The 23,817-nt window shown below is 39.5% G+C and overlaps 1 protein-coding gene across 6 annotated transcripts in view; it reads left to right on the top strand.

Moving 5' to 3' along the window:
- The first annotated feature begins 306 nt into the window (after positions 1–306).
- Positions 307–23,817, top strand: part of CSNK1A1 (casein kinase 1 alpha 1) — a 48,052-nt gene continuing 24,541 nt past the window's right edge. For 3 of the 6 annotated variants that reach the window (XR_007516154.1, XM_049874042.1, XM_049874043.1), the window contains exons 1-3: positions 307–959; positions 1,593–1,699; positions 22,957–23,083. Coding sequence is in view for 4 of the 6 variants with exons in the window: in XM_049874042.1 (XP_049729999.1) it covers positions 837–959; positions 1,593–1,699; positions 22,957–23,083 (357 nt within the window). In the remaining 2 variants the exon portion in view is untranslated. The remainder of the gene's footprint in view (positions 960–1,592; positions 1,700–22,956; positions 23,084–23,817) is intronic. The other 3 variants (XR_007516155.1, XM_049874045.1, XM_049874044.1) reach the window with 2 other exon arrangements.

Genomic DNA, 23,817 nt, shown 5'->3' with positions numbered 1-23,817 from the left:
GGTCAATACCAGGTTCCCAAGGAGGCCTGAAACTTCCATAGGCCCAGAAATATGAAGGTGACACCTCCCTAATATGCTGTCGGGGCTTGGGGCCACAAAGCCTCTCAACGGCCAAGCAGCTACGAAGTAGCCAACAGACAACAAGAATGGAACTGAACACGACCGGAAGTGGAAGTGAGCCCGGGGCTGGGGTGAGGAAAGGCCGCGGCACGCTTGCGCAGTCAGTAAGCGATGCAGTGCTCATGCGCAGCTGGGCGGTGATGGGATGACGCTCGGAGCGTGGGCCGGGACTCTCACGAATCCGGTTCCGCCCCCGCCCTTGCCTGTGAACCCAGAGGGGCTAGCGCTCGAGATCCCTTTCCCAGTGTGCTCTGCGCTGTGAAGAAGAGGCTCCCGGAGACTGGGGGCATTTTGTGTTGGCTGGTGCCGGAGGAACAAGATGGCGGCGTCGGCGGAGTGACAGGGGTTCCTCCGGGCGGGAGCCGGCGGCAGTGGTGGCAGAGGTAGCGCCGCCCTGACTCGTCGTACCCCTTTTCCAGCCCCGCGACACGTCGCAGCGAAAGCGAGGCAGAGGCGGCCGCCCAGAAGCAAGTGGCCCAGCCTAGTAACCGCGAGAATCCCCTCACAAACTGCAGTCTGGCAAAAAAACCTGACTGAACGGCGGTCATCAGGTTCTCTAGGCCTGTTTTGTGCTCTGTAACGCCAAGAAAGACTTCCGTTTTCCGTTTTCTGCCGCCCTCCTCCTCAGACTTGCTCCGTGGACCAGCCCCAGAGGCCCCGTCGTTCCCACATAGGTGTCGGGGCTTGGCCCCAGCGCTCCATCTTCGTTTCTCAGGATGGCGAGCAGCAGCGGCTCCAAGGCCGAATTCATTGTCGGAGGGAAATATAAACTGGTACGGAAGATCGGGTCTGGCTCCTTCGGAGACATTTATCTGGCGATCAACATCACCAACGGCGAGGTAACCACTTGGGGTGGGGTTCGTGATAATGCTGCTCTTTTCTTCACCTCCCCAGTCCCCCCCCCAACCCCAGGCTGCTCGGGCCCCGCTCACACGCACTGGGCGGCCCGGGGGAGCCACTTTTCCTAACGTAGGAACCCGCCCCGTTGTTTTTCCCTAAAAGGGAAAGAACCCGAGAGAAAGGTTGAGTGAACTGTGAAGTTTGCCAGCTTTTAAAATGTCCTTTCATCGGACTTTTTTTTTTTTTTTTTAAAGCCATCGTTTTATTGTGAGAAGGGCGACATCCTATTTCAGTGATCCCGGTATAAATCCTACTGGGATTCTTTTTCCAGTTAGGGCAGTTTCCGATCGCCTCGTTGCTTCAGAACCTTTCATTAGGTTCAAAGGATGCCTCTTTTCTGGATGAATCATTTCCCTGCACTTTAGAGCACGTACCGATTTCGTCACTATCCCCGAAGAGGCCTTTGGGGCTCATGCCTTCTTTTGTAATGACAAAGACAACTTTCTCTTCTCAACCTTTCACTTCCACCTTGTAGTCGCGAGTTGGAGCTTTGCTAATGTATCCCCTCCTTTTCCCCAGCGACAGTGAATTCATAGGGATGTTGATGCCATCATCCCCTTTTTCCCCTGCAGGAAGTGGCAGTGAAGCTAGAATCTCAGAAGGCCAGGCATCCCCAGTTGCTGTACGAGAGCAAACTCTATAAGATTCTTCAAGGTGGGGTTGGCATCCCCCACATACGGTAAGAACCCTCCAGCAAACAGGCGCACCACTGAGGGAAGTACGGAATGGGGAAATGGTAGAAGCAGGTAATAGGACCAGCTGATTGCCGGGCTTGCTATTTCAGTTCCTTGAGTTGCCTGCAGCCGGTGGTTTCCAGTGAACCGTAAGTTACCACAATCACTGAGTAAATTTTAGTTTGCCCACTTGGTTTAGAATTTCAGTTTGTTAACACTGCTTCGTTTAGCGTCCGTCATTCTTCCCGAGGCTTTCCTTGGCAGTTAAGTATGCGGGTCATCTTTGATCTCTACGCGGAAGCGATGGCTGTCGCTTTCTTTCCGTCGGCACCTCTGATGTTCTTACGTTTGTCCAGTGAAGTGGGTTTGAAGGTGCCGAAGTGACCTGGCTCAGCCAGTTCGGGTTGCTATTGGAGCTGACTTGGGAAATGGCTGCTCTTTTGTTGTGTTTTTGTTCCAACATGTCTTCCTCCTCCGCTTAGAAAATGGCGGAACGACGTGACTCAACCCCATTTTCCTAACCTTTCCTCTGCTTAGGTTCACAAGTCATGCTTTCTTGATTTCCCCTTTAGCTGCCCTGAGTGGATTAAACCTTTGAAAAGCCAAGAATAAAGCTACAGGAGGCCATGGGGTTCGAGGAAGTAGATGGCATAATGACAGCCTGTTTGCGATCTCTGCAGCAGATGCTACACGAAATTGTCAAATTATACTGTGCAGAATCTCTTCTGTTTCTCCTAAGGATATTAATTACTGTTTCCTTTCACTAATGGTAACGTTTGATACATTTCAGCCTGTGTACTAAATTTTTATGGGCTGTGGCAAAGGTACCAACTGTGTTGAAATATACTCAAATCAGTTGTGTTAAAAGAAAGGTTAATCACTTAACCACAGTCTCATAAGTAATTTTAACCTGTTGAGTTATTTTGTCAGTAAACCTTGGCATCAGGGAAATGGTGGCATTTTTTGGAGGATATGGAATATTGGTGAAGGCAAATACTAGTAGTAATCAGGATAAAAGATGGCCAGATAAAAAAAATACTGGGTTCTCTTAAATGGTTAACTGTACTCTAAAGGGTATTAGAGTAGTTTGACTCAGATTAACAACCTTCTTCCTGGTATAGAGACTAAAATGTAGTTTGAAACCCCAGCCATTTTACAGCAGTTACTCAGACATTTGCAAAAAAGATCAGAGATAGTTGAGAATTAAATGGAATGGCATTTACCTGTAGCCTTTTTCTTTTCCAGTTTTTACGCCTCAAGTTTTGAATTAAGGACTGGATTTACATACATTAATTCTATGTGCAAGCAACCAACAGAACAGTATTATTTAAAATTTTTCAATGCTAATAGACATTTTTAATGGAGAAATTGAATGATAAAGTGTACTATTGGTTGTAAGTGTTCCAGTAAATTATTTTGAAGAAAATTTCGGGTTTGTTTTATGAGTTAAAGATTAATGCAATTTCTGAGATGATCCAGATTTGAGATTCTGAATGATTACAAAAAAAAAAAAATACTATTGTGTCAGAAGGTAATTTGTTATTGTGGAAGAATGAAAATCATGGTTAAAATATCTAACTTTTTTCTCCCCAAAATGGAAAGTGTGAATGGAATGAACATTTAAAACGTTTCACATTTGAGAGCTCTAGTACAAGGTAGGATATTTTTTTTAACTAGAATAATGTTAAATTGGTTATTTTTTTCCAGGACAAATGAGTACTCTGATTTTTAAGTAATGCATTAGATAATTCAAGTTTTGAATTAAGGACTGGATTTACATACATTAATTCTATCTGCAAGCAACCAACAGAACACTATTGTTTAAAGTTTGTCTGTTATTTATTATTATTCATTATTTCTATTTCCAATACTCATTTGAAGTTCAACAAAATACATACAGGATTCTATTTCTTTTTAAGTTGCACTTTCATTTCATTCTGTAGGCTTTATGAAAGCATTTTTACATCACATTTAGGGCTCTCTGAACATTTCAGTTGTTCCTTTTGAATATGCCAGTAATTATCTTGTGATGGATTCACATTAGAACGGAGCACTTTGATTTAGAATAATTTGATACTTTTGACACAGTATGTCTTCACCTTAAAACTCATTGTCACTGAGTCGATTTCGACTCATAGCGACCGTATAGGACAGAGTAGAACTGCCCCGTAGGGTTTCCAAGGAGTGCCTGGTAGATTCGAACTGCTGACCTTTTGGTTAGCAGCCGTAGCACTTAACTACTAGGCCACCAGGGTTTCCTTCTTCACTTTGGGTAGTTTAAAAAAAAATTTTTTTTTTTACCAGATTTATCGAAATATAATTTAAATTAAATATAATTCAGCCATTTTAATTTAACAGTCTATAATCCTGAACCACCACCACAGTCAAGATCTAGAGTTGTTCCATCACCCCCAGAAGTTCCTGCCTCTCCCTTTGCATTCAGTTTCCTTGTCCAGACCCCTGGCAACCACAATTCACTTTGCATTACTTTTCTTAGAATTTCATATAAGTGAAATTATGCTGTATGAGGGCCTTTATGTCTGACTTCTTTGGCTTAGCAGAATGCTTTTGAGATTCATCTTTGTTGGGAGGTTTTATAAATTTCAGAAATCAGGTTGAATTTAATGTATTTGAAATCATTTTCCAAAAGCATTAGGTGCTTATCTGGCATTTTCAGTGCTAAGCCCAAATTAAGTACATGCCCTTTTATCTGGTAGCTTTATTTAAGAAGGACACCAGTGATAAAAACCAACCAAGGCAATAGATAAGGTACTGAATAAACTTATGAATAAATGAAGTTAACTTATGAGCAGAATAATTGATGCCTATTATAAGCTGGAAACCCTGGTGGTGTAGTGGTTAAGAGCTACGCCAGCTAACCAAAAGGTTGGCTGTTTGAATCTACCAGCTGTTCCTTGGAAACTCTATGGGGAAGTTCTGTTCTGCCCTGTAGGATCACTATGAGTCGTAATCAACTTGACAGCAATGTTTTTTTTTTTTTAATTATAAGATGCTGAGAGAGTTATGGTAGTTATAAACTGTGGGCAGGGCTAAAGTGAGATTCACCTGGCTTTCACGTTAAGGCTTCCTGGGAGAGTAGATGGGATTTCAGGATCTGGCTGTAAGGAAGAAAGCTTGGTGAACTGGTTAGGAAGGGCATCCAGGAATAGAGTGTGGCTTCTGGGAGCAGTCTCTTAAGGCAGAAATGTAGTAAATGGGTGAGGGTAGGGAAAGGGTGAGCATGTTTTAGAGTTGGTAGGGTCAGGTACATAGAAACAAAAGTAGTTCATTGGTTTTAAAGTGAAGTGTAAGAAAATGGTTTTTCCTTTGAAGTGTTATTGATAAGAAAGAGTTATGTAACATACGTTAACTGGGCGACAGCATCTTCACATGCCCTTGGTTTGTTCCCCGTTATATCCACGTCGCCTATACAATATGCATAACCAGGCGGTTGCTGTGGAGTCAGTTCCGACTCATGGCGACCTCACTTGTGTCAACGGTGTAATTGTGCACCCTAGGATTTTCAGTGGGTGATATTTCAGAAGAAGATTACCAGGCCTTTCTTCCAAAGTGCCGCAGGGTAGACTAGAACCTCCAGCCTTTTGTTCAGCAGCCACGCGCATTAGCCATTTGTATATACTTATTTACCTGGTAAATATTAAATTGGCTGTTTAGTTTTAGCTAGATGAAGTAAGGCAGTCTGTGTTATCCAGTGTTCTAGAAGCGTTGATATTAATTTTAAAAACTTAGATTTTGCCACATTTACCCTTCATACAAGGAGCCCTTCTGGTGTAAATGGTTAAGCTCGCAGCTACCAACTGAAACATTGGGGGTTCGAACTGACCCAGTGGCTCTGCAGGAGAAATAGCTGACAATCTTCCATAAAGATTATAGCCAAGGCAACTATGTGGCTGTTTTACTCACATGAGGTCGCTATGAGTAGAAATCCACTGGACGGCACCTAACAGCAACCCTTCACATAGCTCATGTTTCCCCCACTCCACTTCCATGTACCCCCCTTTCCCTGCAGATTTTTTGTTTATAGGATTTGCTTTAAGATACCTTGGGACATCTTAAAATAGGGACTGAAAATTACCTAGCCTGCATAGCAGACTTGGCTGATCAGGTGTTTGATATGTAATTTGCTAAATAGAAACATAGCATCCAGTTTAAAGAGCAAGAATGAGAGGTTAGCATCCAGTCTGTAGATAGTTTGAGAAATCAAAACTCTTGGACCTTGTGAACTGACATTTGGGAGTTCACTGAAAATTAGTGTGTTTCTGTTACAGCCCTTTTTTTTTTTTTTTTGGTGCCACTCTGAATTGAGTTAATGTGTTCTATAAAGCAGCAGTTACAAAGCTAAAAAGGGCACTTAACTAGACAGTCAGGTATTGAAGGTTTGAACTCTTAAGTCTGCAATGTAGATAATCTGGGCTCGGTCAGTCCTTTAACTTCTTTGGACCTATCAGTTTCCTCTTCTATAAAATGAAGGGATTTTACTAAGTAGTTTTCTAATTTTGCCAGGATGGGGAAGGAGAGTGCTGAACAGAAAGGTTTAGGGTTTCCTACCCTTCTTCTGTAGCGTAAATACTCATTTCCATTTGTTTTTGCTTATTGTACTTATGGGAAGGGTTTTGCTTGAAAAAGAGTTCCCTGCTTAATAAAAATCACTGCCCTGGTTGGTCTCTGGATAATAATTAGAAAGTCAGTCATCAGAGTTTGATGTCTGTATCTTATCTTTGAATATTATTTTAGGATTGAAGTACCCCCCACAAAACTCTCATAAATGCCGTCTGTATCAGGTAGACCATAGATTATCAGGTAGGCTATAGATTGACAATTTAGATGGAAGTAAATTAATAGAATTGTATAGGGAAATCATATAAAGAAGGTGGGTGGGACGTGGAAGAATTGTTGCTGCCTTGTTTTTTTAACCACTTTTTCTTTTTTTGCCCTCTCTTTCTCAGTGTCAAGTATTCTAGAACATATTTATAGAGCACTAGTTCATCTTTACTCTTGATTGTTAAAAGCATCTAGAATTTTAATCTTGGATTTTTGACACTGAGCATATAGCCCACAAACAAGATTCTAATGCTTTACCAGAGAACAAAGATGACACCTGCCTTGGATATGCGTTTTATTAGAGGTGCATTATGGATCACTAGGTACACAAGAAATGGGATTTTACATCCTTCAGTTTCTGAATCAGTGGTATACTGGAGGTGCTTTATGTTGCCTTATAATGAGTTTCTAGTTATGGAATGCTGTAATAGTACTGGATACCATATTTGAGCCGGATGGGTCGCTATGAGTCAGAATCAACTCTCCAGGAACAGGTTTGCTTTGGTTTGGAACCTGAGAGATGTCATACTGATTAGATTATTTCCTTTCAGGCCTTTAAAGCCTTCTGGCTTCCAGTTTTACTGTGAGCCCTTTGACTTTTATGTCAAGGGCAAATCATGCCTGTTTACATACAAACCCCCCACACCCTTGCATTTGATGTACGAGAGTCATATTTTGCCTCCTTCACCTTTTGGCATTTGGTCTCATATAGAGAGGCCAAATGGGAATGGGAACAGAGAGAAAACAAGATTCAGTCGGCTTTATTTATTTAACCTTTTGGGGATGGTAGACTCCTTTTCTCCTTTGAGGAAAAGGCACTTGTGCACATACTTAACCTTGGTTCTCTCTCACATGTATATATGCCACATTGTCCCAGTTTTCATCCTACCCTTTGGTCTCGGTCACTTGGGCAGATCATCTGGGATCTAGTTCTGACATAGCACCTTAAAAATCTGTTTCTTGGGCATGTCACTTTGCCAAGTTCCAGCATAGCTTTCTAATTTGTAATGTAAAAGCAATTTTAACTGAAAAGCTCTTATATAAATGTAAGTAACCTATTGCTTGTATTATTGTTTGATTGGATGCTTATAATTCAGGAGGTTCTTATTCTCTGTTTTGCATCCATGGATCGGAGGATAAGAACTTTGGTTAAAAATTATTAATTCGTATCTTAATTTGGAGTACATAAATATTTGTGAACTGTTGTAAAAAAAAAAAAGAAGAAGAAGAATCCAAACCTCTTGCCATCTAGCCAGACTCATAGCAACACTGTAAGTCAGAGTAGAACTGCCCCGTAGGATTTCCGAGGAACAGCTGGTGGATTCAACTGCCAGCCTTTTGGTTAGCAGCCAGCTCTTAACCACTGTGTCACCAGGGCTCCAACCATTGTAAAGTACATGGCTTTCACTGCCTTGGTTTTCGTAGTTTCTAGAGTTAGATTGTTTTGTTTCAAAGTATATTTAATCTGTACCTAAAGTGTCATTTAGTAAGGTTTCTCATGATCAGTCAGTGCTTAGTAAGGAAGTTTAATGCCAAGAATTCTATAAACAGAGGCAAATGTTATAAAATGAATCTCTTAAAAGCTTGTTTTATTCTTAAAATCAGTCCTGGAGGTTAACAGTTTTTCTGAGGTTATATGAGTACCTTAATTGCTGTCATAAATTAATACATAGTTAAAATGATTCTTTTTGTTACTTTTTTTTTAATAATACAACCTCAAATGACTTGTAGTTTCAGATGACCAGAATTAATATAGTATGACCCGTATCTTACTACCAGTTGCCGTTGAGTCAGTTCTCACTCATAGCGACCCTATAGAAGAGAGTAGAAATGCCCCATAGGGTTTCCAAGGAGTGGCTGGTGGATGCAAACTGCTGTTTAGGAGCCAAGTTATTAACCACTGTGCCACCAGGGCTCCCATGTCTTATTAGGACTTTTAAAAACTGAGGCGTAATTACATACTGTGAACGGCGCAGATTTTCTTGTGCTGATGGGTCAGTTTTGACAAATACGTGCACTCACGTAACCTACACTTCTATCGAGACAAGGAGTATTTGATTTTTCTTTCTTTTTTTTTTTTCAAATGTACTGCTAATACTTGGTAAACTCTATTCTGTGGCAACATAAGTTTGTTTTATTTTTTTTTTTAATACTATGTTTTAGACGAAAGTTTACACAGCAAATTAGGTTCCCTTTTAACAACTTTTGTACATATTGTTCTGTGCCATTGGTTACAATTTTTACAGTGAGTCAGCATTCTTATTATTTCTGTTCTGTTTCCACGATGTAGTTTCCCTTTCCTCCTTGCCATCTCATCTCTGTGTTTGGGCAACTGTTGACCGTTTGATCTCATAGTTAATTGTTTAAGGGAACACATTACTCACTGCTGATATGGCTTATTTTATAAGCCAATCTACTATTTGACTGAAATGTGACCTGCAGAAATAGTTTTAATTCCAAGTTCAAAGGGTATCTTAGGGCAGCAGTCTTGGATCTTCCTCTATAGTCTGTATTGGTCCAGTAGGTCTGGCCTTTTTTAGGAATTTGAGTTTTGTTCTACATTTTTTCTCTATCCTATCTGGGACCTTCTATTGTGTCCCTTGTCAGAGCAATTGGTAATGGTAGCTGGGCACCATCTAGTTCTTCTGGTCTCAGGTTTGAAGAGGTTTTGGTTCACGTGGCCTATTAGTCCTATGGACTAGTTTCTTCTTTGAACCTTTGATTCCCATCATTCTCTTTTGTGCCAGACGAGACCAGGAGTTGTATCTTAGATGGCCATTTGCAAGCTTTTAAGACCCCAGACGCCACTCACCAAATTCGGATGTAGAACATTGTCTTCGTGAACTATGTTATGCCAGTTGACTAAGTTGTTGCCTGAGACTATGGTCCCAAGCCCTTTGACCCAGTAAACCAATCCCGCGAGTTGTTTGGATATGTCTAGGAAGCCTCTGTAGCTGTGCCTCCATGTGGTTTGTTATATGTGTGGATATATGTGCCTCACACACAAATGTGTGTATACCAGTGCCTACGGATACACCTATATGTGCATATGCATTTATTTGCACATGCCTTCCTGTACGCATACATGTCTCCATATCTACCTACGTAACCACACACACATATTTTTTGGTTGTTTTTACTGTTGTAGCAAAATTGTGTATGTTATAGCATTTACTGGAATTGTCCCCTTTTGTTGTGTACTTCTTAGTGTCTTTATTTGCCTTGGTCAAGCTGTGTTGACTTTACCCATGTTTAGGATTGCTTTTGCTGTCACCAAAAGTAACAATTGTCTGCTATCTAGAAAGTGATTTCCCCTCCCATCCCTGGTAACCTAACCACCGAAGAACGTTGCTTTCTATGTGTATATCTATTCTTGGCTTTTTATAATAGTGGGACCATACGATGTATGTCTTTTTGTTATTGACTTATTTCACTCAGCATAATGTTCTCCAGACTCATCCCTGTTGTAAGATGTTTTGTAGACCCCTCATTCTTAGAACATAGGTCTTTTTTTTTTTTTTAAAGGTGATTTTTTTGGCTCATAGCTATACATTATTTCTTTTGGATTTGGTATTGATTTGCCCATGAACAAGATTACAAGTTAGTTGCCTCCATGAACAACTGCCTCCTTTGCCATGAGAGCAGAAGAACTAGATGGTGCCCTGTGTCCATTACTGAACATTTTGATCAAAGATTTCATGGAAGAATTCTGATCAAAAAGGGGGAAATGCAGAACAGAATTTCAAGTTTTCATGGACTCCAGGCTTTCTGGAGCCATGGAGGGTGGATGAACTCCTGAAATGTTGCCTGAGATAATCTTTAAACCTTAAACCAAAAATATCTCCTGAGGTTATCTTTAAACCAAACAGTAGTTTAGCTCAACTAGTTGGGGGAGGGGGGGAAGTCTGCCTTAAGCATTATGCTCTTTGGAAACCCTATGGGGCAGTTATTTTAAGCAAATTGACAAAAGCAATTTGAAAGATTAGATAGGAACCTTAGGGGGTAGTACGTTTATGTTAATGGTGGAAGAACAACTCAGAAAAAAAAAAGAGGAAGAGAATGGTTGCACAACTCAAGGAACGTATTTAGTGTTACTGAACTGTACATGTAGAAACCGTTGAATTGGTATGTGTTTTGCAGTGTATGTTTTCAACAACAGTAACAAAAAGATTACAAGTTAGTAATCTGTTTATTATCATAAGGTACACTACAAGAATAGTCCGCGATGGTTGAGATTTTTACCTTACTCTCCTACTTTGAAAAACTACAATACGACCTTTCCTTTGTCTGTGAGCAGTGGGGTGTGTTTTGGCCTTTTTAATGGGGCCTTTGGACCCAAACCCACTTTTTGAGTCGATTCCAACTCATAGCAACTCTTTTGGACAGAGTAGAACTGTCCCATAGGGTTTCCGAGGCTGTATCTTTATAGAAGCAGACTGTCACATCTTTCTCCCACGGAGCGGCTGGTGGGCTTGAACTGCCAACATTTTTGGTTAGCAGCTGAGCGCTTTGACCACTTCACCACCAGGGCTCCTTGGAACTTTGGAAGTGTTATAAAATGTCTAGCTGGAAAGAGTACATTCTGATCCTCGATATAAAGGGGAGTGGAAAGAGCATTATATTGAGAGTCAAAGTTGGGGTTTTGATAGTGATACCATCTAGATTTACAGAACCCAGAATGAATTCTGTAATTTGTAATGTCAGCTTTCACTTATGAAAGGGATTTTTTAAGACCAACTAGGTCTTGCATTTTTTTAATACATTATATAAATTGATAGGATTAGTAGAATAAAAGGCTGCTTTCATTCTCTGATGCAATTATAATTTATTTAAATTTCAGGTATGTTATTGTTGGGTGTGGTGGGTCATTTTTGACTCATAGTGACCCCATGTGACAGAGTAGAACTGCCCCATAGGATTTTCTTGGCTTTAAATAGAAGCAGATTGCTGGGCCTTTTTCCAGTGGAGCTGTTGGAGGGGTTTGAACTACCAACCTTTAGGTCAGCAGCTGAGTGCTTTTACTGTTGGGCCACTAGCGCGCTTCTTTTTAGGTATACCTGTTGCCTTCAAGTGGATTCCAACTCATAGCACCCCTATAGGACAGAGTAGAACTGCCGCATAGGGTTTCCAAGGGGCAGCTGGTAGATTTGAACTGCCCACTTTTTGGTTAGCATCCGTAGCTCTTAACCAGCGCTCATCTTTCAGGTATAGTTGCCTCTTATTTACATCAGAACATTGATGTGTACTTTTGAAATGAGGATGTAGTTATGGTTGAATTCTGTGTGGCTAAGACTTAATTCTTTTTTCCTTCTACGTGCATGAGCATTGCACATGATATCATTTAATCGTTACAACAATCCTGTTAATTTGGGTTTATGTAAAGTGTGGCTTACTGGTTAATTTGCCTAAAGTCACACAGCTAATTTGTGATTTGAACGGGTCTTAACTACCTCTTTCTACTATACCAAAGTTTCCTAAACTTTGCTACCCACTGGAATCACATGAAGGAGCCCTAGTGGTGCAGTGGTTAAGTGTTTGGTAATCAGAAGGTCAGCAGTTTGAATCCAGCGGCCGCTCCACGGGAGAAAGATGTGGCAGTCTGCTTCCATAAAGATTTACAGCCTTGGAAACTGGGGGGCAGGTCTACTCTGTCCTGTAGGATCGCTATGAGTCGGAATTGACTTGACGGCAAAGGGTTTTTACTTTTTGGAGTCGTATGGGGATCTTTAAAAAATATTGACACCTGGCTCCTAACTGTAAACATTTTGGTTTCATTGGTTTGGGTGTAACTTAGGCATCAGAATTTTTTTTTTTTTTATTGTGCTTTAAGGAAGGTTTACAAATCAAGTCAGTCTCTCATACAAAAATTTGTATACACCTTGCTATATACTCCTAGTTGCCCTCTGCCTAATGAGACAGCACAGTCCTTTCCACCCTCTATTTTCGTGTCCATTCAGCCAGACTCTGACCCCCTCTGCCTTCTCATCTCCTCTCCAGACAGGAGCTGCCCACATAGTCTCATGTGTCTACTTGATCTAAGAAGCTCACTCCTCACCAGTATCATTTTCTATCCCATAGTCCAGTCCAATCACTATCTGAAGAGTTGGCTTTGGGAATGGTTCCTGTCTTGGCCTAACAGAAGGTCTGCGGACCATGACCTCTGGGGCCCTTCTAGTCTCAGTCAGACCATTAAGTCTGGTCTTATTACAAGAATTTGAGGTCTGCATCCCACTGCTCTCCTGCTCCCTCAGGGGTTCTCTGTTGTGTTCCTTGTCAGGGCAGTCATTGGTTGTAGCCAGGCACCATCTAGTTCTTCTGGTCTCTGGTTGGGCATCAGAATTTTTAAAAGGTTCCCAGGTGTTTCTGATGTGAAGCAAAGTTTGCTAGTCACTGTACTATACGGTGTTTCAGGAAGAGTGACTGCTGCCCCCCTGCTCATTCCCACCAATTCCAGTCTTCTCCTAGAACTACAGTGTGGATACAGCTGGATTTTTAATTTATGTGCCTTCTGTGGTGAATTAGTGCGTTAATTTGGGAAATCTTATACCAGGAAGCATGGTACTGAAAATGTGCTGTAATCCCATACAATCAAATGCCTTGATTTCTGAGAAGTATCAAAAACTCATATATGAAACCATTTTTCTCTTCCACGTCTCGTATGCTTTCCCACAAGAAAGCAGTTTAGAAACTCCTTGAGGGCAAGGACTGTGTCTTACAGATGGAGTTCTTTTGTATTCCATGTTTTACTATTTTAATCAAATCCTGCAGATAGTTATGGATACTACACATGCTATTTATAAAATTTTAGAGCTACCTGATAATATGTACAGTTCAGTTGCTAATGGGTATTATCACTAATCCTGTGGTACTTATCATTTCTTAAGTATTCAGCAGAACACACTAGTTGGCAGGAACTTTTCAAATGGAAATGGGACTGTACTAGTTTGTTTAGTTTTGATTGCTGGTATAAAGATACTACTATATCATTTAAAGCTAATGTCCATTTACTTCACAATAAAGACATACTATTGTGGACTTTGGTCAGCTTAAGTACCTGCTAGCATCTGTAGTTAGCGCTGTTGGCCTTTTGGAATTTCTTTTGGTTCTAGTTCAGCAACATCAAGAAGTTACCTCTTATAAAGCAGCTTTAGTTAGGATGGATTTTTTTTTTAAGGAAGAACAGAAGACTGACAGTTGCTGAAACATACATAGTATGAATCATTAGTATGTGAGTTTTGTTTGCACCATCACTGAATATACAGTGGAGAGGTTTGCAAATTTAACCTTTTGAAATTGAGGTTGTCCTGTATTTGCTATTTGCAGCTTATTAGGAGGCTGTTTTAAGTACTTAGCTGCTACTTTTCCCTACCGTGTCAAACCATTCTGTCTTTAATGTGGCTTTTATGGACACAGGAGTGTGAGATCTGATATAAAGCTGCTGCGTTTGTTGGTAGGTTTTGTTGTCAATGTTGTTGACTGCCTTCAGACTTGCCTCTGACTTGCGGCGACCCCACGCACAGCAGAACTAAACGCTGCCTGGTCCTTTGTCTGCCATACCATCCCCATGGCCAGTCGCTGATTGGTCACTTGTGATCTGTAGAGTTTTCATTGGCTGATTTTCAGAAGTAGATTACCAGTCCTTTCTTCCTAGTCTGTCTTAGTTGGGAAACTGCACTGAAACCTGTTTAGTATTATAGCTACATGCAAATCTCCACTGACAGCCAGGCGGTGGCATTTTGGAAGGTGGTGGAGGTGTCAGTTGTCTTTGAGTTGATTCTGACTCTTGGCAACCCCATGTGTGCAGAATAGAACTGCTCCATAGGGTGTTCAAGGCTGTGACTTTTCGAAAGCAGATCTCCAGGCCTGTCTTTGGAGGTGCCTCTGGGGTAGGTTTAAACTGCCAGTCTTTCTGCTACTATTTGAGTGTTTATCCATAACAGTTTGTGTATGAAATTTTTATAAATTTTGTTCTAAGTTACAAATTTTCCAAGTCTTCACAAAAAAAGACCAGACTTACTGGCCTGACAGAGACTGGAGAAACCCCCAGAGTATGGCCCCGGACACCCTTTAGCTCAGTAATGAAGTCACTCCTGAGGTTCACCCTTCAGCCAAAGACTAGACAGGCCCATAAAACAAAACAAGACTAAAGGGGCACACCAACTCAGGGGCAAGGACTAGAAGGCAGGAGGGGACAGGAAAGCTGGTAACACGAAACCCAAGGTCGAGAAGGGAGAGTGTTGACATGTCATGGGATTGTTAACCAATGTCATAAAACAATATGTGGACCAACTGTTTAATGAGAAGCCAGTTCTGTAAACGTTCATCTAAAGTACAAAAAAAGAAAAGAAAAAAAACTTTTTTACAAATCTTTTAGTTATATTAAAACTGTCTGATGCATTGTCCTCGGTAACAGTTGAAATACTGAAACTCTTGTAATCAGACTAGAGCTCATACTTTTGCATATAAAAGATCATTCTTTCCCTTTTACATTCTTATGCTGTTCACTGTTAAGGTTGGATGTTTTATTTTGTTTCTGGCTGTTCTCACTCACCAAATTATTCTTAACACCAAACTCCGTCTACTGAAATCCTCCTGTACTCAGTTTCTGAACCTCCAAGTATAACAATGATTAAGGATGGCACAGGACCAGGAAGTGTTTCCTTCTGTGGTACATAGGGTCGCTATGAGCTGGAACCGGCTCGATGGCACCTCACAACCACATCCCTGTAACAAAAATGAGTCTTATTAGTGTCTACTCTTCAGTGAAAAGCTATGGTAAACTTAATGTACTTTATAACACCTTTAGTATGCCTTGTAGAGAATAAGCAAGCATTTTTTTTCATTCAGTTAACAAACATGAGTGCCTTCTATGTGCCAGGAACAGTATAAGGTATGGGCACATTTTAGTGAGCAGACAAGTTTTGTGAGGCTTACATTCTTTTTGAGCATCTGCCATGGTTCTAGCATATAGTTGTGAATTTATTTCCTGCCGAAAACCGTAAGGAAGGATGTTCTCTAAATCTAAAACTGTATGGATATTTCCTTAATATCAAAGGTATAATGTAGTGAGTATGAGCCCCCAAACAGTACCCTGTGGCCTCTACCACATCCAGAGATTGCCTGGATTGGAGCAGACGAATGGGATCCCATTAAGGTGCAGTTAATTATGAATTCTGCTAAGTCATTATTTCTCAAACCTCAGTCATGCATAATACTGAACTAGTTTAAAATCGAAGTTTCACTGCCTCACCCTCAGATTTCTTGATTCACCAGTTCTGGAGTAGAGCTCAAGAATATTTATAATTTACAAAGTGCTTATACATAGACTATTTTCATAATTATCACAATACCTCTTATAATAGGTTATAGTAGAAATGTTTGGCCAGTGACCAAAAATGGCTCACATAAAGTCACAAAGAAAGAGAATGAAAAACCCAGGGCTAGAACCTCTGTTTCTGGCTGCTGGTCCAGTATTCACATATTCTGTCAGTTTAGCCTGCTTCCCATTTTTAAACCCAACTGCTAGTTTACTGGACCACTTTTTAATTGTTTGGTCACTGACAGACTTATTTTTATGAGTATGACCTAGTCTTTATATATTAGCTCAGGTCTGCATAGAATTTATGAATAGCTATTTGCTTATTTATCCATTGCTTTTTTTCTTTCAGGTTTTTATCTTTCCTTTCGAATAGCTTGTGTTAACTCTTCCATTTGCCCCTTTCTTGTCTTAAGTAACATTTCTATCCTATGAAGTTGTCCTTTTTTTCTATTCCTTCCACTTCAAGAAACGATTTTACTAAGCAAATTAATTTATGTCGAGCATGGGGAAAATGTTCCATCTATCCATTATTGTTTGTTTTCTTAGTATTTTTATACATAAACCACTATCTGTAATACAGGTGATTCTTAGAGTGCAGAAATTACCTAAAAGCTCAAACCTTTCAGTATGAATAGTGTACTGGGGGATATTTGGTAACAAGTGTGGTTGATTTCCATTATTTTCTGACTCAAATGTTTTAATGTACATGTCATATTTTCCTTTTTGAAGGAGTGGAGGTAAGTCACTTCAAGCGTTGAGAACATGATAATTTAGAAAGTCAGGAAAAGGACTCAGTTTTGATATTTTAGAGGTAAGGTATATGGTCATGGCTTTGGACATGTTGAGTTTCAAGTTCCAGGGTATCCCATGACTTAGCTCTTCTGTGGTTAGCAGAAAATACAGAGTTGGACCTAGGCTGGGGAATTAGGACTGGAGTTAGAATTACATCTGAACAAGATCAGCATAGAAGTGATGGTGGAGAAAACAAGTTATTTGAGAAGTGAGGACAGAGCTTTGGAAATTCAGTCAATCAGTGGAAAAGGAGAGTCGGGATAGTGGGCTTGAAGTTAAAGGACATGCTTGGCTGCTAACCAAAAGGTTGGTGATTTGAACCCACCAGTGGATCTGTGGGAGAAAACACTTGGTGATCTGCTCCTGTAAAGACTGCAGCCTGGGGAACCCTATGGACAGTTCCATTCTGTCCCATAGGGTAACTGTGAGTCGAAATCAACTCGAAGGCATACAACACGAACATGTCCTCCTGGACCTACTAGTTCTCCACATGCTGTCCCCAACACCACTACCAACGTTAGGGAGAGCAGTAACAGCGAGGACTGAAAAAAATCAGATCATTTGTGATCTTTAAAATAGAATTTTGTGTAGTATGGTCGATGAGATTACTGGGAACCAAGGAAAAAATGAGCAGTTTGACAGCAGGTATAAAACAGGTTATCAACAAATTAACTAGTAAACAAGGAAACGAGGTAATCTTGTAATATATACCAACCATACATGGTATGCTACTTTCAATTTCTTGTGAGTATCGGCTCAGCCATGCTCCTAACTCCCACCCACCCATTCATCTGGCCATCTGCTGTTTATCCTTCAGGAATCAGAGAAGCTTTCCCTGATGGCTCCCTATAAAAAATAGATTTTGAGTGTCCATATTTTATACCTTCCGAGCACACTTCTCTCCTTAATTTTGTGTTATTTATTTATTTGTATATACACACTAGATGGTAAGCCATGAGAGCAGGGATTCTTTGTTTTTGTCTTGTTGGCTGCTATAAATATTGAATGGACAAATGAATAGTAGGCTTAAGGATGGTGGTATATATCAAAGTTTTTGAATTTTTATATATATGTAATTTTTAGAGTTAAGGAACATTTCTTTGTCTTCAAAGGCAAAGGGCAAGGAACAGGAAGACAAAAGTTTGAAAGTGTTATACTATAATTCGAGGTTCTTGGGGGTGATACCATGAGCAAAGGATTAGTATCAGTTAGGAAGAAGAGTTGGGATGGAAAAGAAGGAAAATGAATCATTCTTAGTTGACTGTATTATTGCTGAGTAAAACACATGGTCCCCAAGTTTTAGATCTAATTCTATAATCAAAGATTGATTTAGAGGAGGAGTTTAGGGACCATGCCCTGCAAGAGGCCCATTTGCCTACAAAAAATTTACATGTTTATTTTCATGAAACCTCTAACTAAATTCTAGCATTTCCTTCAGTTATAAATGTATACAAGAAACCATTGTTTTAGCAGTACCCATAACTTCGTTACCAGTAGAAATCACAGAGATTTTCATATCACATTATTGTTATTGCAGATATCTCAAAATGTGGTTTATACTCATCACTATTTTAAAATTACAGGAGTTATTGACATGTCCCTATATCTTATTATTTAATACATCAATAAAGAGGGTATGTATATTACTCTATCACTAATTGACTTTTTAAGTAGTATTTTGGTAGCTGATTGTCGGTATAATTGATTTTCTTTATGATGTTAGGTATTTTATGCATTTAAAAACATGAAGAAGGGATCTGTAGGCCTTACTAGGCTACCAAAGGGGATTCCATGGTACCAAAAAGATGAAGAATTCTTAGTGTAGAACAAGTTAAGCCTAAAAGCACCCCCCACCCCCGCAATTTTGTTCTTGTTGTTGCCCCTGCCTGGTATGCCCTTTTCTACCTTCCCTATCAAAATATCCACCTTTCAGGATCTGACTGGCAACAAACCATTTTCACAAGGCCCCTTTAGATAGATTTAGGCGTAATCTCTTAGTTCTCTGAATTCTGTTAGCCTTTTTTGTTAGCACCATTGACTTGTGTATGTCTTATTTTTCTAACTAGATTTAGTTTGGATATGGGTTTAGAGGAAGGGAGATGAGAGCAGACATAGATGTTGCCTTCTCTTAGTGTCTTCTTCGGAACGTAAGATACCTTTTTTATGCTCTGAGTACGTAACGATAGTTTTATAAATTGTGAACTAATTCTTCAGCCTGCTTCCTCAACTGTTCAGGTAACACTTAAATCTAAAGGTGATTTGAAGCAAACAAATGGAAAGTAAGACCCCTGCAAAAAAAAATGTTTTTTTTTTTTTTAAACATTCAACAAATTACTTGATTTCTTCTAGATGTTTTAAAACTATAATAAACTCCGAATCAAACTGGAGTTCTCTTAATATCACAGATATCTGTGCACCTACAGTGCACACATCATTTTACCACACTAAGTCTTTTACATAGTCTTTTACGTCTATTAAAAATGGCTGACGATAAGTCCTGAGTTTCTCGCTCGAAGGTCCCTAGAAAGTAGAGCATAGGAGTGAAGATTTGGTGTTGGTATGTTTCAGGTTGTCTACAAACTTAAATGAACTAAGAGAATCAAGTTAGTGCTTGTTCATTATCCAGGTTCCATAAAAGAGTATTAAAAAAGAAATAAAAGTAGTAAATTCAATCCCACCAGACACCAAAGACTGTGTGATACAGGTAATAATCTATGGCTGTGGGATTTCTATGAAGTAGGAGACCAATGTGGGGCAGGCTACTAAAGATTTCTTTGGCATCTGGGCTTTAGGAAGTTGGGATTGAAAATAGAGAGTTATAAGCTCTCAAAATAGAAGTGGAAAACATGGAGCTGAGTTAAAGACTGAATAAGTAGGATTTGGATAAGCAGAAGACTGACCATACCTGGTTCCTGATAGGTGTGTAATTAATGTCTGGATGAGTTAGTCCAGGTGGAAAGCACAGATGGAGGGGATAGGATGTTAGCTTTAGACAAGTAGGCTATATATTCTTTGAGACCAAAAAGGAAAGTATGAAAGATAAAAAATCCTGTAATTTTACATTTATGGTTATATAAAATTGATCATAGATTTTTAAGCAGTTAATAGTACCGGTATCTAGAGCAGCTATACCCTCTGCCGAGGAGTCGATTCCGACTCACAGCGAGTAGAACTGCCCACTAAAAACCAAACCCATTGCCGTCGAGTTGATTCCAACTCATAGTGACCCTATAGGACGAAGTAGAACTGCCCCATAGGGTTTCAAAGAGTGCCTGGTGGATTCCAACTGCCAACCTTTTGGTTAGCAGCAAACTCTTTACTACGCCACCAGGGTTTCCAAACTGCCCCACAGGGGCAGTATATCTTGTAAGTCTTTATGAATGCTGTCTTAGTTACCTAGTGCTGCAATAACAAATACCATTTTATTCTCTTACAGTCTGATAGACTAGAAGTTTGAATTCAGGGTGCCAGCTCCTGGGGAATGCTCTCTCTCGGTTCTGGGAGAAGGTCCTTGTCATTGATCTTCCCCTGGTCTAGGAGCTTCTCAGTGCAGGGACCCTGGGTCTAGAGGACACGCTTCACTACAGGCACTTCTTTCTTGAGTGGCATGAAATCCCTTTCCTCTCTGCTTGATTCTCTCTTTTGTATTTCAGAAGAGATTGACTCAAGGTACAGCTGTAATCCTGTAGATTGAGTCCTGCTTCTTTAACATGACTACCTCTAATCCTGCCACATTAACATAGGGGTTAGGATTTACAGCACATAGGCTAATCACATCAGATGGCAAAGTGGTGATGGACAGCCACACAATACTGGGAATCATGGCCTACCCAAGTTGGCACACATTTTGGAGGGACACAGTTCAATCTACAACAGAAGCAGAGTGCCACATCTTTCTCCCCCGGAGCCTACCTTTCAGTTAGCAGCCAAGTGCTTAAAGACTGTGCCACCAGGGCTCCTTTCTAGAGCAGAAAGACCTAATTATTTTAGGGCTACATGATTGCTCCAAAGAGAAGATGCCTTTGAGATGTACATAGTTTTGCTGGTTCTAGTGGAATGTTTATTTTCTTGACATTGAGAGTAATGATTTTGTCTTATGTACATACACTGAAGCAAGTATAGAGACAAATGCCCAGTAATTTTTTTTAGGTGTGTGAATGAATTCATCTAATTATCCTGGTTTCTAATTATTATGGGAGTATTCTGTTAACTGAAATCGTGTAATTTCATGAAGATAAAAAGTATGAATTTGTACCTTTTACATTTCAGGTTTGTATTTGGGCTTAAAGGGATGGTTGTAAGATTTGCTTGTTTAAAGAATAGACTGGACTATGAGACATAAAGTGATACTTGTGACAAGTGTGCGTCTTAGTTCAAGTAGATACATGAGACTAAGTGGGCAGCTTCTGTCCAGAGGCAAGATAAGGCAGAAAGGGACAGGAGCTGGTTGTATGGACACGGGAAATCTAGGGTAGAAAGGGGGAATGTGCTGTCACATTATAGGGAGAGCAACTAGGGTCACATAACAATGTGTATGTATAAATTTTTGTATGAGAAACTACCTTGAGCTGTAAACTTTCACCTAAAGCACAATAAAAAAATTTTTTCTTTTGTTTATTGTTTTATGTCAATGAAATCTGTGTATTTAGAGATGAGACATGGTCTTATGAGGGTTGGTTTATACTTTCCCTTTTATCTACTTGACTTTCTGTGTCTCCCCTAACTGCCTTAGCTCTTTCTGAATTTGGTGTTTTCGTATGAAATAGCTCTCTTATTCTTAAAAACCTTAGATAAATTAGATTTATACTAAAAATCTACTGTAACTCTTAAGTTGTTGAACATTTATAATGGGAAGGACTCGTATTGATGTCTCTGATAGCTCCCTAACACATAATTATCAAAATATTGAATCCACATATTCTGATTTTAATCTTGATTTTCTTTGTCATTGGCATATATTGCACCAGCAAAATAGCATATTAGAGCAAATTAAAAAAATAAAAAGATAGAACCCCACGTGGCGCACATAGTTTATTTTCGACCGCAAACCTAAAGTTTGGCAATTTGAACCTCCCCAGCAGCACTATGGGAGAAAAGGCCTGGCAATCTGCTGTGATAAAGACTACTGTCAAGAATACCCCATGAAGCAGTTCTACTCTGCAACATGTGGTGTTGTGATGAGTTGGAATTGACTTCACAGACAACATGGATGAACCTTGGAGGAAAAGAAATAGAAATAGTTCTAAAAGCATTAAACAGTTTCACACTAGACTAATAACATGTTTTTAACATGGGTTTTTATTTTTTTTAAGCCTTTTTGCCCCCTCTTCAATATTTTTAAAACACAGTCTAAACTTTTCAAATATGGTAAATCTTGGTGTATTGGTTCTTTTAGGGGTTAAAGAGAAATTACTTCAGTCTAAGTTTTAAGATAACTATTTTTATTTTTGTACATTTAAAATATTTGCCAAGTTCCCTTTCCAAGTAGAATTTATAATCTAGGCACATTTGAAATAAAAATCGTGGTGCACGTATAGAAACTTGTATAATACGTAGAGAAACTTGAAATCATTTATTTCAGTGACTTCCAGTCCTTGGAGTCTGTGAAATTAGCAGTGGGTATTTTTTGAGTTATTGGAGGCATATTGTGTATTTATTCCCAAAAATACAGCACAGGAAATTAAGACATTATTCCAGCCAAAACGAAATGTCATCATCTCCATATGGTGATACTGGTTATTTTCTGTGATTTGAATCTAAGCAAAAATGTGAACCGTTTTTAAAACACATTATTTAAAAAAAATAATCTTATTTCTGTTGAGAATATACACCGCAGAACAATTAATTATTGAGTAAACACAGTTTAGTGGGGAGGTGGATTGGGACTTGGAACAAAAGAGGTCTTCGCTTTCGGAGATGTTTTGGAATCACTGCTGTAGTTTCCCTTGTTCCTCAGACTGGGAAGTAAGGCAGGTGAGGCTAAGGAATTTGTGCAGGGTCACATGTAGAATCAGTAGCAGATGAGTATAGATAAGGATTAAGGCTGCCATGCACATTCCTATCTTTATAGGAGAATGGGGGTAGTTTGACAGAAGGAAAAAAAGTCTTATTGTCCTATTTTGTATTGGGCAGTGTAGTTAAACAGAGAGTTCATCATCTGAATAGAGGAAAATTTTATCTTAAATAAAACCTAACCGGTGACAGAAAACTCTATTTTTAGGGCTTGAGAATTTTTAAAATTTGGTGATATTAAATGATAATTGGCTTTCCATAATGCCCTCCCCTCTTTTTCCCTTTTTGTTTTATTAGGTGGTATGGTCAAGAAAAAGACTACAATGTACTAGTCATGGATCTCCTTGGACCCAGCCTCGAAGACCTCTTCAATTTCTGTTCAAGAAGGTTCACAATGAAAACTGTACTTATGTTAGCTGACCAGGTATGTGAGATTTTGATGACAGTAGAAACTGGGGCTATTACTGTTCAGTCTGTTTGATTATAATTTAAGCGCTCATGAGCCACAGTATTAATATCCTGTGTGCCACCATTTACTCTTAAGATCAGCAGTAAAAAATTTAGTAGTGAAAGGTACTCATTCAGGTGTGCTACTCCAGTGTGACTTCTAGATGTTTTGCTATGTGTCTAGGACAAAAACTGGGATTACACTGATTTATTTATTGTTCATCTGTAGTCTGGTGGTTTTTAAGCTTCTTTTTCAGGTGAGGTGTTACTTGTTTTCCTGTTGAATATAGGAGTTGCCTCATAAAATTGTGGGTGTGTGTGTGTGTGTAGATAAATATACATATTGAAATTTTGGCTGAATTAAGCAAATTGAGTATTATATATGTATTATATGTGAGACCCTTATGAAACCTGTATTTTTGAGGAGAATAGGGTGCTGAAATAAAGAATTTTGACCAAGTAGATGATGCTTGAAGTAATGGACTCTATGCCATTGGTTGTGTTTAAGTAAAATCAGGGAAGTTTTGGAGATGTAATGATTAAGATTCATGCATTGTCTGGAGGTTGGGTTAAATTATTTTAAGAGCAATTCTTAAATTTTTTGATCTTGAGAAAATGAGAATGAAACGTAGTTTAAAAATTTTAATGTGGCGGGGGGGATGGGGCCAGGAACAAGCTTTGAGGGAAAAGATAGTAAAGATAATAGGTAAA

This window comes from Elephas maximus, chromosome 2 (assembly GCF_024166365.1).
Source record: "Elephas maximus indicus isolate mEleMax1 chromosome 2, mEleMax1 primary haplotype, whole genome shotgun sequence".
NCBI classification, from domain to species: Eukaryota; Metazoa; Chordata; class Mammalia; order Proboscidea; family Elephantidae; genus Elephas; species Elephas maximus.
This window is presented reverse-complemented; position numbering and strand designations above follow the sequence as displayed.